Source organism: Thunnus maccoyii, chromosome 14 (assembly GCF_910596095.1).
Source record: "Thunnus maccoyii chromosome 14, fThuMac1.1, whole genome shotgun sequence".
In the NCBI taxonomy this organism is placed as follows: domain Eukaryota; kingdom Metazoa; phylum Chordata; class Actinopteri; order Scombriformes; family Scombridae; genus Thunnus; species Thunnus maccoyii.
Genome location: NC_056546.1, coordinates 24,153,878 through 24,167,667, shown reverse-complemented (window position 1 = coordinate 24,167,667; position 13,790 = coordinate 24,153,878). Strand labels below are relative to the sequence as shown.

Genomic DNA, 13,790 nt, shown 5'->3' with positions numbered 1-13,790 from the left:
AGCAGTTAAACCTTGGAAATGAACAATATTTGCATATTCACATATTCTGTATTTCTCAATGAGGGAGAAGTAAATGTCATTTTAAGCATTTTTAATAAAGAAACTGGACATTTTTTGTGGAAAAAACATGTCAGACAATTTATTTTTCGAAGCAGAGGATTTTCTTATGTGATCTTTATGATCTTTAATCTAAAATTAGTGAAATCAGCTTATAAAATAACCATCACATGTTGTAGAATGAGGTAGAAAGTAATTTTGGATTGAGGTGGGTAGTAGAAAGTAATTAAGTACATGTACTCAAATACAAACCTATACTAAAAGAATTCTGATTTTCAATATTGTGCCACTTCATAATTGTACTCCGCAACATTTAATAGGACTTTTATCTGGCAGCTGATTACTTTATAGATTTATAATATGAACTATGATTCATTGTTATAGTAAATTAAACCACTCATTAGTAGCAAATAGCTATCAGCTCCACCTCACCTTGACCAGCTACAACATTACGTGTTAATGCACCTTTAATAATAGTCCAATATTATATTATTGTGTATATTATAACTCTGACCATTTTGTCTGTATAGTACTTTTACATTGTTACTGTATACTATACTTTAGGTACATTTTGCGGATAATATTTTGTTACTTTTACGGGAGTAAAATTTTGAGTAAAATTTTCGCTTGTAATGGTGTAAATTTTACACTTATTTTGACAGACGTTAAGAGTCTGACTACTTCTTCCACCAATGTAAACTCACCTCAGGTTACTATGCAATAGATGAAAAAACACAATATGAGGTCTCCATAACTATTTATTATCACAACAACATGATAAGAAGATCATACAGAAGATTTGCAAAACCATAAACCACAATAAGTTAACCCTGAGAATCATTATTGACTACCACATGAATAAATCTGTGTAATATTATAAAATCAAAGCAGATGAAAATGCTCCATGTTTATTGTATATATTACCATATATTATGATAAGAACACTAGCCTATAGAAATACACTGCTCACTAGTCTACCCTGAGACTGCAAGAGGACACAAATTGAAAAATAAAATTAAGCACCACAGACAAGCTCATCTGTCCCTAGAGAAATATTTTTACAGTATTGCAGTGATTTTTCATCAGGAATTGATTGACAGCTCTGCCTACCAATTTACCACAAAAGTTAAGGTGGTTATGCGCCTTTTAAAAAATGATTTATTCACTTATTTACCTCTAAATTGCTTTTTCGAAACTGCATGATGGCAGCAAGCTCAAAAATGTGCCCGTCACTCCTGCCTGTGTCAGGTTGAAAAAGGAAATCATTAATATAGCATTAGAAGCTGGCTGTGAACTCATAACTGCCCTGGGCACACATCAGCATACATGCAGCAGTGTTCGCTGCTGCTACACCTTCCCCGAGGTTGAAATGTCATCCCTCACTGTCATTACATTTCTGCCCCCATTAACTATTGATTATCTCCACTTCAGCATTTCGAGCCCTGCTGTGGAAATGGTCCACACGGCTCTCTATCCATACTCCACGGATCAGGCATGAGCAGAAGTGGCCACCTCCCAGTTTTTACACTGAAAAGGGGGGAAGTCAGATTCAGCAGGGGTAAAGAGGGACAGGGCAGCGGGGACACAGAGCAACAAGGACTGGCTACACTTTATACTACCTGCCCATTAGCAGCATGCTTGAGCGGACAACTGGAGGTTAAGTTGTTCTTTTTCAGGACCCTTGAGAATTTTGCCACAGCATGTGTTGAATATTTACTGTGAGGTTAGTCCAAGTTTGCTTCTGTTTTTTTCGTTAGGGAAATGCAGGTGAAAAGTTTGTTTGGGCAGGGGCTTTGCACCCTATTTGCCGTCAGCAAACTGCATCCATTATACCGATGACTACTTTGTGCAGAGTTGGCTTAGTATACCTGCCAAAATCTTTATACGTCTGTGTTCCACAAACTGTTGATGGCTGCTGATACTGCTCTCTGTTGTTGTCTATATTTCAGTATCACTGCTTTTTGATGTTTTACATATGCAGGCTGTGGAGGCACATTTCCTCCTTGGAGAAATATACTAAAATGGAGAAAAGAGTCAGTTTGCTGTGAGTCTCATGCTATGTGTCTGGTCTTTGGTTTTATACAGATCTTACAAAAACACAGGAAAACATTTTACCTATTAACACTTTGAGTTCACTTATATGTCAAGGATTATCAATAAAGCATCAATAAAGTCTCAACATTGGACAAATATCAGATTATATCTGATGTCTGAATAATAACTGACACACACATTTAAAAAAAACTTCTTGAAAGACTGTGGAGATTTTTTGATATTTTAAACAATATAACTTCAATGCCCTGCGAGCTAATAACAGTAATTCCGGCTGAGTGGAAATGTGTGGTCCTGATTTATATACAATTAAAGCTCACAGCCACTTAAGAGTAAACAGTGCATAAATCCACAGAGTCAGTGTTTGTATTTTAGGGATCAGCAGTAATCTGCAGAAAAGTAAAAGATTTTCTACAATAACAAAATGATAACAAAACAACCAATCCGTATTCATAAAAAGTCCCATTTATTTCAAAGTCATTTAATCAACAAAATATTACAAATCTGCATTGTTTGTGGGGGTGGGCCCACACCAAGAACACATGAATAAAACATTTATTACAATAATTGCTCGGCGTCCATTTCAGACGCTGAAAGTTGAAGCATTCCACTCGTTTGGGTTGGGGGAATAAACAAGAAACAAGTTAGAGTACAGGAACAATAAATGAGTTAGTTAGACCAGTCCCGCTCTACAGGATTACTGCGTAGAGTGAAATCCGCTAGAATCCAATGTGGCTTTAGGATAATCCCATCAGAACTGCAACAGTGCAACGCTACTACAGAACACCCAAGCCTGTTAGCACTGATGAGAGCCTAGTGAAGGAAAGGAGGAAATATGACAGAAGAGTGGAGCAATCCTTTTAAAAAAATACTCAAACACACTGACTTCTATTGTATAAGACAAACATTTTAACAGCCTGCTGCCAACAGAGCACCACGTCTCATAATACTAGTTTGCTAACAAAAATTGGTTGTAAACTAGTTACACAGATAGAAAACTAAGTCAATATTTGCATCATGGAAAATACCTGGAGTAAATATTCATATAAAGCTCTGCAACATGAATCCATTTGAAAAATATCTTTTTCTTGGATACTAATACAAGCCTGAGTTACCAACAATAATTGCTATGCATGTCCATATACTGAGTTAATACGCACCACGCTGCCTGTTTTTAATTAATGAGGACATGTTTTGATACTACCATCCTTTTAGTCTGTTTCTAATAGTCTCCTGATTTATAGAAAACAAGTGCTACACTGGCAAACACACATGCTGGTGTAAGCTGTTTTTAGGCCTAAATGCCAAATATTAATACTTTGCCATCATTTCATAATGTCTTACCAGTCAGCCACACTGACTAGACTTAAAAAGCAGACATCAATAGGGAGCAAACTTCTGCCGCTCAGATTTTTTGATGCCGGAGGTCGGCATTTTTGCGGTGTAAGGGGATAAACCATGTGTTAGGCTGGAAGCGGCTGCTGGGTGGACAGTCAGGACAGGGAGAGTTTTCATGCCAAGCAGGCTGGAAACGGGGACGGCGTAGTGTGGGTTTTGGATGGTTGGTAAGGTGGAGGGTGAGTGGACGTTAATGGTGGTGGGGGCTTGGGTGGTGGCCGCCAGGACGGCCATAGAGGTAGCAGCAGTGGAGGCAGTGGGAGCAGACTGAGAGAAGCTCATGTTGAGGTCAACTGGGGTCACAGAGGAAGCAGCCTGCATGGTGTATTTAGCCATCTCTAAGCTGCAGGTTGTGACGTTCGGAGGAGGGGGGAGATGGTGAGGGGTTAAGAGAAGACATGGGAAAATGAAAGGGGGGAGGGGTGAGACAAAGGAGAAGGGGGGTGAGAGAGAGGAGAAACATAAGAATCAAAGTAGGAATGTGTTAAAAAGCAGAGACAATAAGGATTTTAATGCAGTCAAGAGAATGGAGCAGTGAGTTGGAATAAATTCAGCATCACCCTGAGCACAATAAACCCTGAGCCCTCATACAATAGCATGGTGTTTTGCTGTCTTATCATCACATGGCGATGTGAAGCCTTGCTGGATGTGGTCGCCTTGTGTAATGTCTTACCTGGCGTTGATGAGGTACTGGGCCACGCTGATGCTGGCTGGCGAGCCTGTGATCGTGACTTGGCGCATGGCTGAGCCATCAGTGGCGCTGGCAATTTTGATGTGAGCTCCAGAGACCTGGCGAATCTCATTGATCTTGCTGCCTTGTCTTCCAATTATGCAGCCAATAAACTGGAGGAGAGAGACGAAACATGTAAATAACAAAACAGCTCATGTTTCCATGCTTCTCTGGAATTAGATTTCAAAACAGCATATGGGAGCAACATCATGGTGATAACAGCAACACAGTGTGATGGCAGTTTTATACAGAAGAAAACCACATCTCCAGCTGTTCACTGTTGTTGTTATAGCTAATAAGATCCACAAGATGCAATGTGCCCATACTACTAATAAACCACGCTGTAAATATAAGATGACATGAAATGGTATGTCAAAATACTGTGAATATCTTCACTAGAGCACTGGCTTTGCTGCTTTATTATTTTAAAGGAATAGTATTACATTTTGAGAGATATACTTATTCATTTTCTTGCTAAAATCCACCAACCAGCCCTCTAAAGCACACTATGTAACAAGTTATACATCATTTATTTAATCCATACAAAAACCGCAGTATAAAACCAACAGTTTGCTGTTTTAGGAGGCGTTATGTGGTGCAATATTTCTTGGAAATCTCACAGAGAGTTACTGCTCCTATCCAAGAAATAGTCTGGCGCATAACACCTCACAAAACCACAACTCTTTAATTTTTATACTTTGGCTTTTGTTCAGATTGAATAACATACAAAACATTTCAATTAGTGAGTTTTAGAGGTTCTGATAGTTGATTTTTGTTAACTTCATACAGAGACAGACGACTGTTTCTTCTTTATACTAAGCTAAGTCAAACATCTGCTCACTTCACATTTACACACTGATATGCGTGTGGTATCCAACTTCTCATCTCACTCTGAGCAAAAAAGCAAATATTTACGCTACCACAAGCATATCTTAATACTACTACAATGATGTATGCTGTGAATTTATGCAATTATTTATACAAGCCAAAAAAGACAGTGGCTAAATTACTGTCTGAGACTGAGAAGGTGAAACACTGGTGTCCAAACATTCCTTATTAAAGCTGTCCTCTTTGCCAGTGTTAACAAAATAAGCAACATGAGGATTATCAGTGAGGGTTGTAGTGTTGGGAAACACAAACAATGTGACACTTACATCATTAGGTATTGCCAGCTCTTGTGAACTTGTGGGGGCAGATGCATCCAATCCTGCAAAGTAGGACAAGGAACTCTAACAACAGTATGGCGCTAATGGCTTCCACTTTCATGGCATGACAAGTTGCCCTACTTTGACTAGTTTATCACTGTTACACTACTAAATTAAGAACATAAAAATGGTATATGGCAAGAAAATCTTTCTAGGTTCACACATACACATGTTTAGCACATATTCTATGCACATATTTAACAATCTACAATAAGAAAAGCTACTTTTTCATTAGCATGAGTAAAACAAAATGAGTATGTTTTATCACATTAGTCCTGCCTATATACTCATAATGTTGTAATGTTTTGGCCTCAGTTAGTTGTGGCAGAGTATATGAGTGCGTGGGGTGGTTGAGGTCAGGGATGGTCTGGCCAAGACAATGTTAGATTTGAAGGAGAAATGTTGTAGGTGGAGGATGGGGTCAAGAGATTAGGATTTGTTTTTTGGAGATGGAAATTGGGCAAATGGAGTTGAAATTTGGGAGGATATGAGAAATAGTGAGAAATGGTTAAATATTTACTAAACTGTAAATATTCCTGTCATTTTTCACATTTCCCTCTCAGAGAATGCTGCTATTTTTCTTTTATATTTCATTCTGGCCGTTTTAATCTGTTACATACACTTATGGATTATAAATATTTAAGTGACTAACGTTCAGGATTGTTGATAATAAATAATAATAAACTAGTTTGGTGGCTTAGCCTTAATATTTCACTGTTCATTCAATATTTCATCTTATTTTCTGGTACAAAGAGATGTGAATACTAATGCAAAACACAACAGGTCATTGCTTGCTCTATGTAAATCTCTGTAAAGCCACCTTCTACAAAACCTGAGAGAGTCTATAAATTCCGATAGAATGGAGACATCCGTGATCCTCTCTGAAGTGACAGGGGTGTTTTGATGGTGTGATTCGAAGAGGAGTGAAGACAGAGGGATAGATGGACTTCCCCGGGGAGCCGTGGGTACGTACCAGGGAAGGTAGGGTTGCTCTGCCCAAGGGAAGGGAGGGGAATATGCTGCATAGCCAACTGGTGAAGCTTGGTCAACTGCAGGGTAGGAAGGAAGTTAGAGCTAACCAATCAAACTGGATTATTTCAGAGGAGCTGACAGCTACAATACAGAGCCAATCTGAAGTTCACAAACATCACAGATGGTGTCAGTGTGAAGAGATTCATTTCCTTCAGAAAGCATGCTGGCTTCTCATGGCAGTCATCTCAAAATACAGTCACATCTCTGGCTACAAAGCTATAACTGATCATCAAGGACTACTTTTAAGTTCTTCGCTTTCATTTCAATCAATGCATGCTGCTACTGTGTGTTAGTGTTAGTAATGTCAACAGATCAGGGTTACTGAAGTTTCATCTTTGCAGAGTAGGGTACACAGAGGGCATAGTGGTGGCTTGGAAGGAGTGGGCAGGAGTAGGTCATTAGGGCAAGTGTCAGCCACTCAAATGAATACACTTACATCTTGATGTGCAAAAGCATACTGCCCTGGAATTGCAAAGGCCTGGAAGGAAAAAGAGAAGGGAAGTGGTTATGGGATTGCAATGTGCAAAGAAGCTCTAACATCTAAAATGTGAATGTGTCACTGTGCATGAAGAGTAAACTCATGCACTGAGTGCATTTCTGAAAATCCATTCCCTTCCTCTTTTCCATATCTCTAATGTGTATAGATTTGATGGAATTTCATCTAAATGTCATCTGCTGTTTTTCCCCCTCTTTGACCATGGCCAGAAATTCAATAACATAAACAGATGTCTGATAGGTCAGAGCAGACTGTGCCAAATTCAGGACAGCAGCTAGCCAGCTCATGGAAAACATGAGCTTTAGTCACGACATCTTTCAGGTTTCACACTGCAGGGAATTATTAATGTAAAAGGCTGTCATTCATATCTCTGACACATTAAAGCTTGGCTGAATACTTTTTAATATGATGATTACCTCATCCTACTGCTTACAGCATCACAATATGAAGAGCTTATTGCTGTATAATTACACTGATGTGTCCCTCTAGTGGTGAAAATATGCTCAATGATCAGTGTGACTCTGACATCCCAAAAAAACAAGAAGTCTGTTCAATTGTTGTTTTTACAAAATAGCTAAAATTACAGCCAGATAACCCCACATGGCTACTTACTTGTGCAGAGTGCTGTTGTGCTAATACTGCATGGGCTCCTGCAGGTATGGCCTTGGGACGATAGGGAATAGTTGCTCCCTTTGGAGGAGACTAGAGACACAGTCATGCAAAAAAAAGGGAGGAAAATTAATACACTGCTGCAAGTAAGGAAAGAACTCTTCCTGGCACTGGTGCATTTTATATCCCTTTTATATCACTTGCTGAATCTTTTTATACCCCCTTCATCAGTTGGGAAAGTTACATGAAACCTCCAACCAAAGACATTCATTGGTATGCTACAAATTAAATAAACTATTTTTTACAGAATTTACAGGCTGACATAAATCAGTGATTCCCAACCAGAGGTATTTGTAGCCCAGAGGGTACGTCTGTCATTGCCACTGGGTATGTAGAAATGGATGCTGAGTCAGCTGCAACACCATGTGTTGCAATTAAGAGTGAAGACCAGTTACCAAGCAAGCAGAGAAGTTGAAATACCTTTCTAAAAGTGGTGGATTAACAGTTGAAATAGTTAGCTAAAAGTAACTGATAGTAGTTTTGAAAAAGGTAGCTTTAAGTAATATATAAAAAGGTTAAATTCTCTAAAAGTAATGGTTGAACAGTTGAAATAGTAATGAATAAATGATTGAAAGGTCCAGCTCTGCCACTTGTAGTACAAATGCAAGCTTGACCAAACCAACCTAAACATTGAAAATTCCATTGTATGAAAAATATTGTAAGAATATCCTCTTATATATAATTAATAGTGTTAAGTAACAGTTTATGATCCGTTCACAGGAACATGGAACGTGGTGTCAATGAAGGGGTACTTGATGTGACCAGCTGTGAGGCTATGACAGACTAAAAAGACTGGGAACCACTGATATAAATCATTATCAGAAAAAGTGAGAATAAATTGAACATCGTAATAAATAGTGTCATTATTGTTGCACATCTCATGAGGATGGCCAGCCACTACGACCTGAAAACAAAGCTTTAGCCTTGAGTAATATGTCGCTGACACTGAAAATCTCCTGAATGTGCTACTGAATACCTTCTTACACATCCTAAACAAATGTGACATACTTGACGCCTAAATAGAGCTGTTCAACGTGAAGATCATCTGCTGTCTGACAGTGCTTACCTCCAGCATGACAGAGCAGATGTGTCTTACACACTGAGTGATGGCCTGTGGAGTGCCGGAGATTGTGACAGCCCTCTCTGTAGAGTCCGGCAGCATGTCTCCTGCCACCTGAACCTGGGCGCCTGTGGTCTTAACATCACCAGACAACAAAAAAACAAAGGCTATTTATTGCTGAAAAGAGCACACCATCACCCAAATTGGAATGTTGTTTCAAGCACCCGCAAATTACACGTTTTGACATGCAGGGAGCAGCTGCAAACCAAATAGCAATGTGTGTTCCAATATTTGAAGAGGCATACACAAATATTGTCCATTCAGAATGAGTACTCAGCCTCCACCAATCTTTACACGGATAATCAGTGGGATTCTTATGTGCAGAAACAAAAAACAAAAATCTTACACATTTTAAAGCAGAGAAAAACAAGGAAGTTTGACTCATGTGTTTGATATTTGAGGTGTCAGAGCACCAGGGATGGGGTCTTCTGGCCCTGTTTGGGTGCAGAAAAACAACTTCCTGGTAGAAAATATCGGGCAAAAAAGGACTGCTACCTCTCTGATCTCTTTGATCTTTGAGCCTCCTTTGCCAATCAGTGAGCCACACTGGCTCCCTGGGAAAACAAGGCGAAGAGTCACAGGTGGTTTGCTTGTCACGTTGCTGTTTGTCATTGCTGCCGTAATATCCTGAGGGAGAATTCAAAAATATGTTGGTTTTTTTCAGTACAAACTGTGATAACGTCAGCTTTATTTGACAAGTCTTTTTTGTTTTTTGCAAGATTGACAAAAAGGTGCATTCAATGTCCTTCAGACTTCAGTCAAAATCTTTAAAAATCTTCCTTAAATCTTTATGCTAAGCAGCAGGATGTTATACAGGATATGTTAAGGGGGGATTTTGTGTCATCTGTGTTTCTGTACCTCCTCAAACTTCTGTGCAATCATGGAGAAAGCTCTGAAGATGCCCTCGGTGGGTCCTGTGATGGTAACTATTCTCTCAGGAGATGATCCCTCTGATATGTTGATACGAGCACCACTCTTGAAAACACAAATTCACATTTATTCCAGCTTTGATTTGTTGTAATTGATCTGCCAAAATTCATTAAATTATACATGTTTTCATGTTACAGTTGTCCAAACTAATGCTTACCTCTTCTCTCATTTTCTTTACTGTTTCTCCTTTCTGGAATCATGCAGGAATATATAAAACAGTTGGCTTGATTAGTTTTATAAGGTGAGGAAAACAAGACAATCAGAACGACAGCAGTATGAATCAATAAATGCTGATGGATTGTAAAATAAATCTAACCTTTCCGATTATACTGCCAACTTCCTGTCAATGAAAAGAAAACAGAGCTTGAGCAAGTGGCAATGCACAAGGTTTTCTCTTAACAGCAACATTTCCCGTACAGACCAGGATGTAATCATTTCAACAGCAATGACATGCCATTACCAAACCATAAGGCTATCACTTAGTTATCAAATACAAACATGCACATCTGCCTATTACCTTTCCATGCATCAGCAGCCTGAGCGTCAGTGTAACATTCAGACTCCCATCTGAAGCCATTTCTTCCTTGTCTGACATTCTCTGTGTTCTTGGGGCTTTACAGTAAACACTCTGCAAGCAAAAAGAAATTGTTTAAGATGGTTTGGGTGTGTTATAAAAGCTCTAGTGTTTCAGGAAATCATCTGTAAAATCAAAGAGGTAAAATGTGAAATCTTGGTTCATTTAATGGAATTTTGACGTCAACATGGACGTTATTCTACTTTAAGGTAATTAGAATTTCTGTATAATATACACAATATAAGTCCCCACTTCTTCTGTTTATCACAGTCAAATTGCAGCAGCTGCCTGTAGGAAACATGAAAGGCATCATTTCCTGTTTGCAACAAGGTTTTTCTGGGAAAAAGCTTCCAGACCCACAGACGATATTAAAAACACCATGAACTGGATGTCAGCTGCATCATTATTGTAAAATCAGTCTGCAGCAGAAATAAAACAGATCTCTATTTGCAGATTTTATGGATTATTAACTTAACTATGGAAAATTTAACCGGAAAATGTTCCAAAGTTAAGACGCTCATTTTTACGCTGCTAAAAAGAATTCACTTTTTCAGAATTTATCGGGGGACCGATGCTCTCTGAAGAGTTGCGGAGCATTGTTGTTTGTCTTCTGATCCTGTAGCTGTGAGTGGGGGAAGATAAGCCTATCACTAGGTGCAATCTTCACATGGGACCGTGTCTTTAGTTCCAGCTAAATACAAGTTGTGTGACTCCCTTGGATAAGATAAGATACAAAGGAAGCCACTTGTGCTTTGGAGGCCCGAGGATCAAGTGATGTGTGTGTGACTGTCTCTTAATATCGCACTGACACCACACAAAGTCGGCTCTGTTGTGGCCGCGTATCCAATTCGTCGTATTTGCAGAACAAATAAAGAATGTCTCGATTCAACTGGTATAGGAAGGCAGCTTATTGCACCATAACAGACAGAGAGAAGACTCTATAAAGGATCAAGGTCACCTTGTTTATTAGATCATCATGGTTCTGAGAAGTGCTTTTTCATGTATTTTTAACATTGGCCTTGATAAAGGTTGGTTTTGAGAGACTACATATAAACAGTAACAAAACGACATAATAATCCAAATGAAAAAATGTAATTTAACAAGAGCTGGTAGGATTTTGGACCTACAGAGTGTGCAGTCACATGTTGACTTAATGCAAACGGTAGATTTACTTGCTGAGTCCTTGGTGATGTAAAAAGGGGAGGGAACATGGCGGCACGCTATTGGTGAGTGTCTGTGAGGTGTTCCCAGTTAATCCAGAGTTTTGAGATTGAGAATTCAATCCTACTTTAGAGTTTTACAGTATGCACAATAACATTTGATTTACATGATCTTTGACCCTCCCACAGACCCCTGTTTAGATACTCACACAAACCAATAAATAAAGAACTCTCTGCCGCCATTCCACACCTAAAAAAAGACCAAAAAGGAGTGTGGGTTTGACTCATGCTAATGCTGATAGCAGTACAATTGTCAGCAGTTATCGGATGAAGTGGGACAATATCAGCGTGATAATGGGCCAATAATTCATTGTTTTCTAGCAGCTGAGACAAGTTTACAATAAGATATTGTTCTGGCACATTCCAGTGTTGATAATACCAGGCTGAACTAAAAGGCTTAATCCAAACGATATCATGAATAAGTAGAGGTTGCCTCACTGCTAACAAGAGATGCAGCTATTTTTCCCCCTGTGTATCATTATAAAGTTACAGTGAATACATCAAATAAACAGCAACATCTCTGTCTAATCCTATAGGCTGGGATTTGTTTAGTTAATACTAAGACCCTTTTGACCCATTTCTGTCACCTCTAGCATGTCAGCGCCCACTCAAGACTTCCGAACAAAACACTGGTGCACAACGGCACCCACGGAGAATACATGATAAAACAGATAATCTACAGAAACTCAGCTCCCAGAGCAGCAGTGTGCTTCAAACAATAAAGAAATAGGGAATTAATCCTCGGGGGAAATGGAGAACAATGTCTTAAGTGGATTACTTGAAGGGCTTCATTTGAAAATATATTCCAATATTGACGACAAAATAAAGACATTGTAATCATTCTGAAAATTGTAATGATAAGACTATTGTATTTTACAAGATTATTTCATACAACAGTGCTCCAGCTTAGAAAAAAACCCTCTTAAATAGACAGTAATTTAAACAACCTTCCACATATTTTAAAAGAATATGTGTAAATACCGTTATCACAATGAAAGACGTTTCTACTAACCCATCAGTAATCGCTTCTTAAATATCTAAAGTAATGTTCTATAAATAACTATCTGTAAGCCACCACACATCAGACAATAAGCATGGGGCCTTACAGCATGGCATTCCTCCCTCAGCATAGAGTTTACTCTATTGGAAATTTGTCACAGGTCTGGTTTAATGTTTTGATATATTCCAGCCCACGCTATCGCTAAAGTTAAAAGTGCAACTAAAAGCATTTACTATACAGCAGACTGCAGAAAAACAAGCAGCTCAAATTAACTCACCCTAATGGAAGTCAGCAGTTGTACATGAAAACAAAGACACGCTTTCTTAAGCTCCCATTAAAAGTACAGAAGCAAAAAGAAAAGTTAAACTTTCTGTCTGGCTAAACCTCAACATCACTGCAGTCTGCAATATTGTTACCAATAGAAACCGAGCAGTGGATGGCCTGACCCTTGGCTTAGTGTGAGGCCTGTAATGCAACAAAAATAATTAGAATAAAGTACTGACCTTATATACAAAATACCCGCTCCTCTTCTTTATTTCTGGTATCTCCTAAATGAACGACCTCTTAGTTTGTAGTCCCGTGTTCAATGTTTGCCCCCTTTGTTTTCAGTTATCCACAGAGTGGACAGATGGCTCCCTGTGCCCTCAGACCGGCTGGAGCGGAGGCTGGCTTTGCTATTAGTCCCTCAGCTTAGCCCAAGATAAGCCCCTACGCAGGGCAAGTGAACCCGCATCTCTTGCCTAATTCTCCCTGTCACAGCCACCAAAGAGGCGTTCCTCCGCACGGAGATCCACAAGCTGAAGAGGCCTGTGTGCAGGGCAGAGAGGCTCTTGTGCTGGACACTGTCCAGCACAGATAGAGCAGGCTACAGTTACAGCCACCACAACACAAAAAAGGGAACTTCAAGCCTTTTGCAGTCAAAAACACACACAGAGACACCGAAGAGAAGCTTTGTTAACCAATGTTGCTCTGTGACTAACAACTCTGCATGACTGCTGTGTTCTTCATTAGATTTTCAGAGAGCTTCCTGTCTGCACAGGGCTGGATTTTCTCTAAAAATAAACCTCCCTGTATGAAATCTGTGCTTTGTAGAAGGAACCCGACTAATTGAGGGCTGGGAAGGACAATGTGGCATTTGAGGTATTTAGTGATGTTAAGCACAATGTCTTCGTGGGGTGCTTCTCCCCCCTCTCTGCCATGCCCTCCCCCCGCCAAGCCCCTCTGCCCTCATAATGAGGCCATACTGGATACAATACAGCCCTTCTGCACAGAAAAATGTATTCAGCTGAGCTTCAAAATTGTGAAGG

The 13,790-nt window shown here is 39.4% G+C and overlaps 1 protein-coding gene across 5 annotated transcripts; it reads right to left on the bottom strand.

Moving 5' to 3' along the window:
* Positions 1-2,552: 2,552 nt before the first annotated feature.
* Positions 2,553-13,336, bottom strand: zgc:110045 (uncharacterized protein LOC664755 homolog). 5 transcript variants are annotated; one of them, XM_042432593.1, is made up of 14 exons: positions 12,987-13,332; positions 11,633-11,673; positions 10,207-10,317; positions 10,006-10,029; positions 9,847-9,879; positions 9,618-9,734; positions 9,255-9,386; positions 8,706-8,834; positions 7,583-7,672; positions 6,911-6,952; positions 6,416-6,491; positions 5,392-5,444; positions 4,181-4,350; positions 2,553-2,922 (listed from the first exon to the last, which is right to left on the bottom strand). In XM_042432593.1, exons 3-14 carry the CDS (start codon positions 10,282-10,284, stop codon positions 2,886-2,888), a joined length of 981 nt encoding a protein of 326 aa, XP_042288527.1. In that variant the 5' UTR covers positions 10,285-10,317; positions 11,633-11,673; positions 12,987-13,332; the 3' UTR covers positions 2,553-2,885. The 5 variants fall into 5 exon arrangements, with proteins under 5 accessions (XP_042288527.1, XP_042288528.1, XP_042288525.1 ...); XM_042432594.1 differs by lacking the exon at positions 12,987-13,332 and adding an exon at positions 12,761-12,807; XM_042432591.1 differs by lacking the exon at positions 11,633-11,673.
* Positions 13,337-13,790: the final 454 nt, after the last annotated feature.

Bases quoted from the DNA above. Each gene is read 5' to 3' on its own strand.
- zgc:110045 (XM_042432596.1), bottom strand. From the start codon at position 10,284: ATGTCAGACAAGGAAGAAATGGCTTCAGATGGGAGTCTGAATGTTACA. The intron at 10,030-10,206 runs GTAATAGGCAGA...TTTCATTGACAG, and splicing joins GGCTGCTGATGCATGGAAAG to GAAGTTGGCAGTATAATCGG. The intron at 8,835-9,254 runs GTAGCAGTCCTT...GGTGATGTTAAG, and splicing joins AGATCAAAGAGATCAGAGAG to ACCACAGGCGCCCAGGTTCA.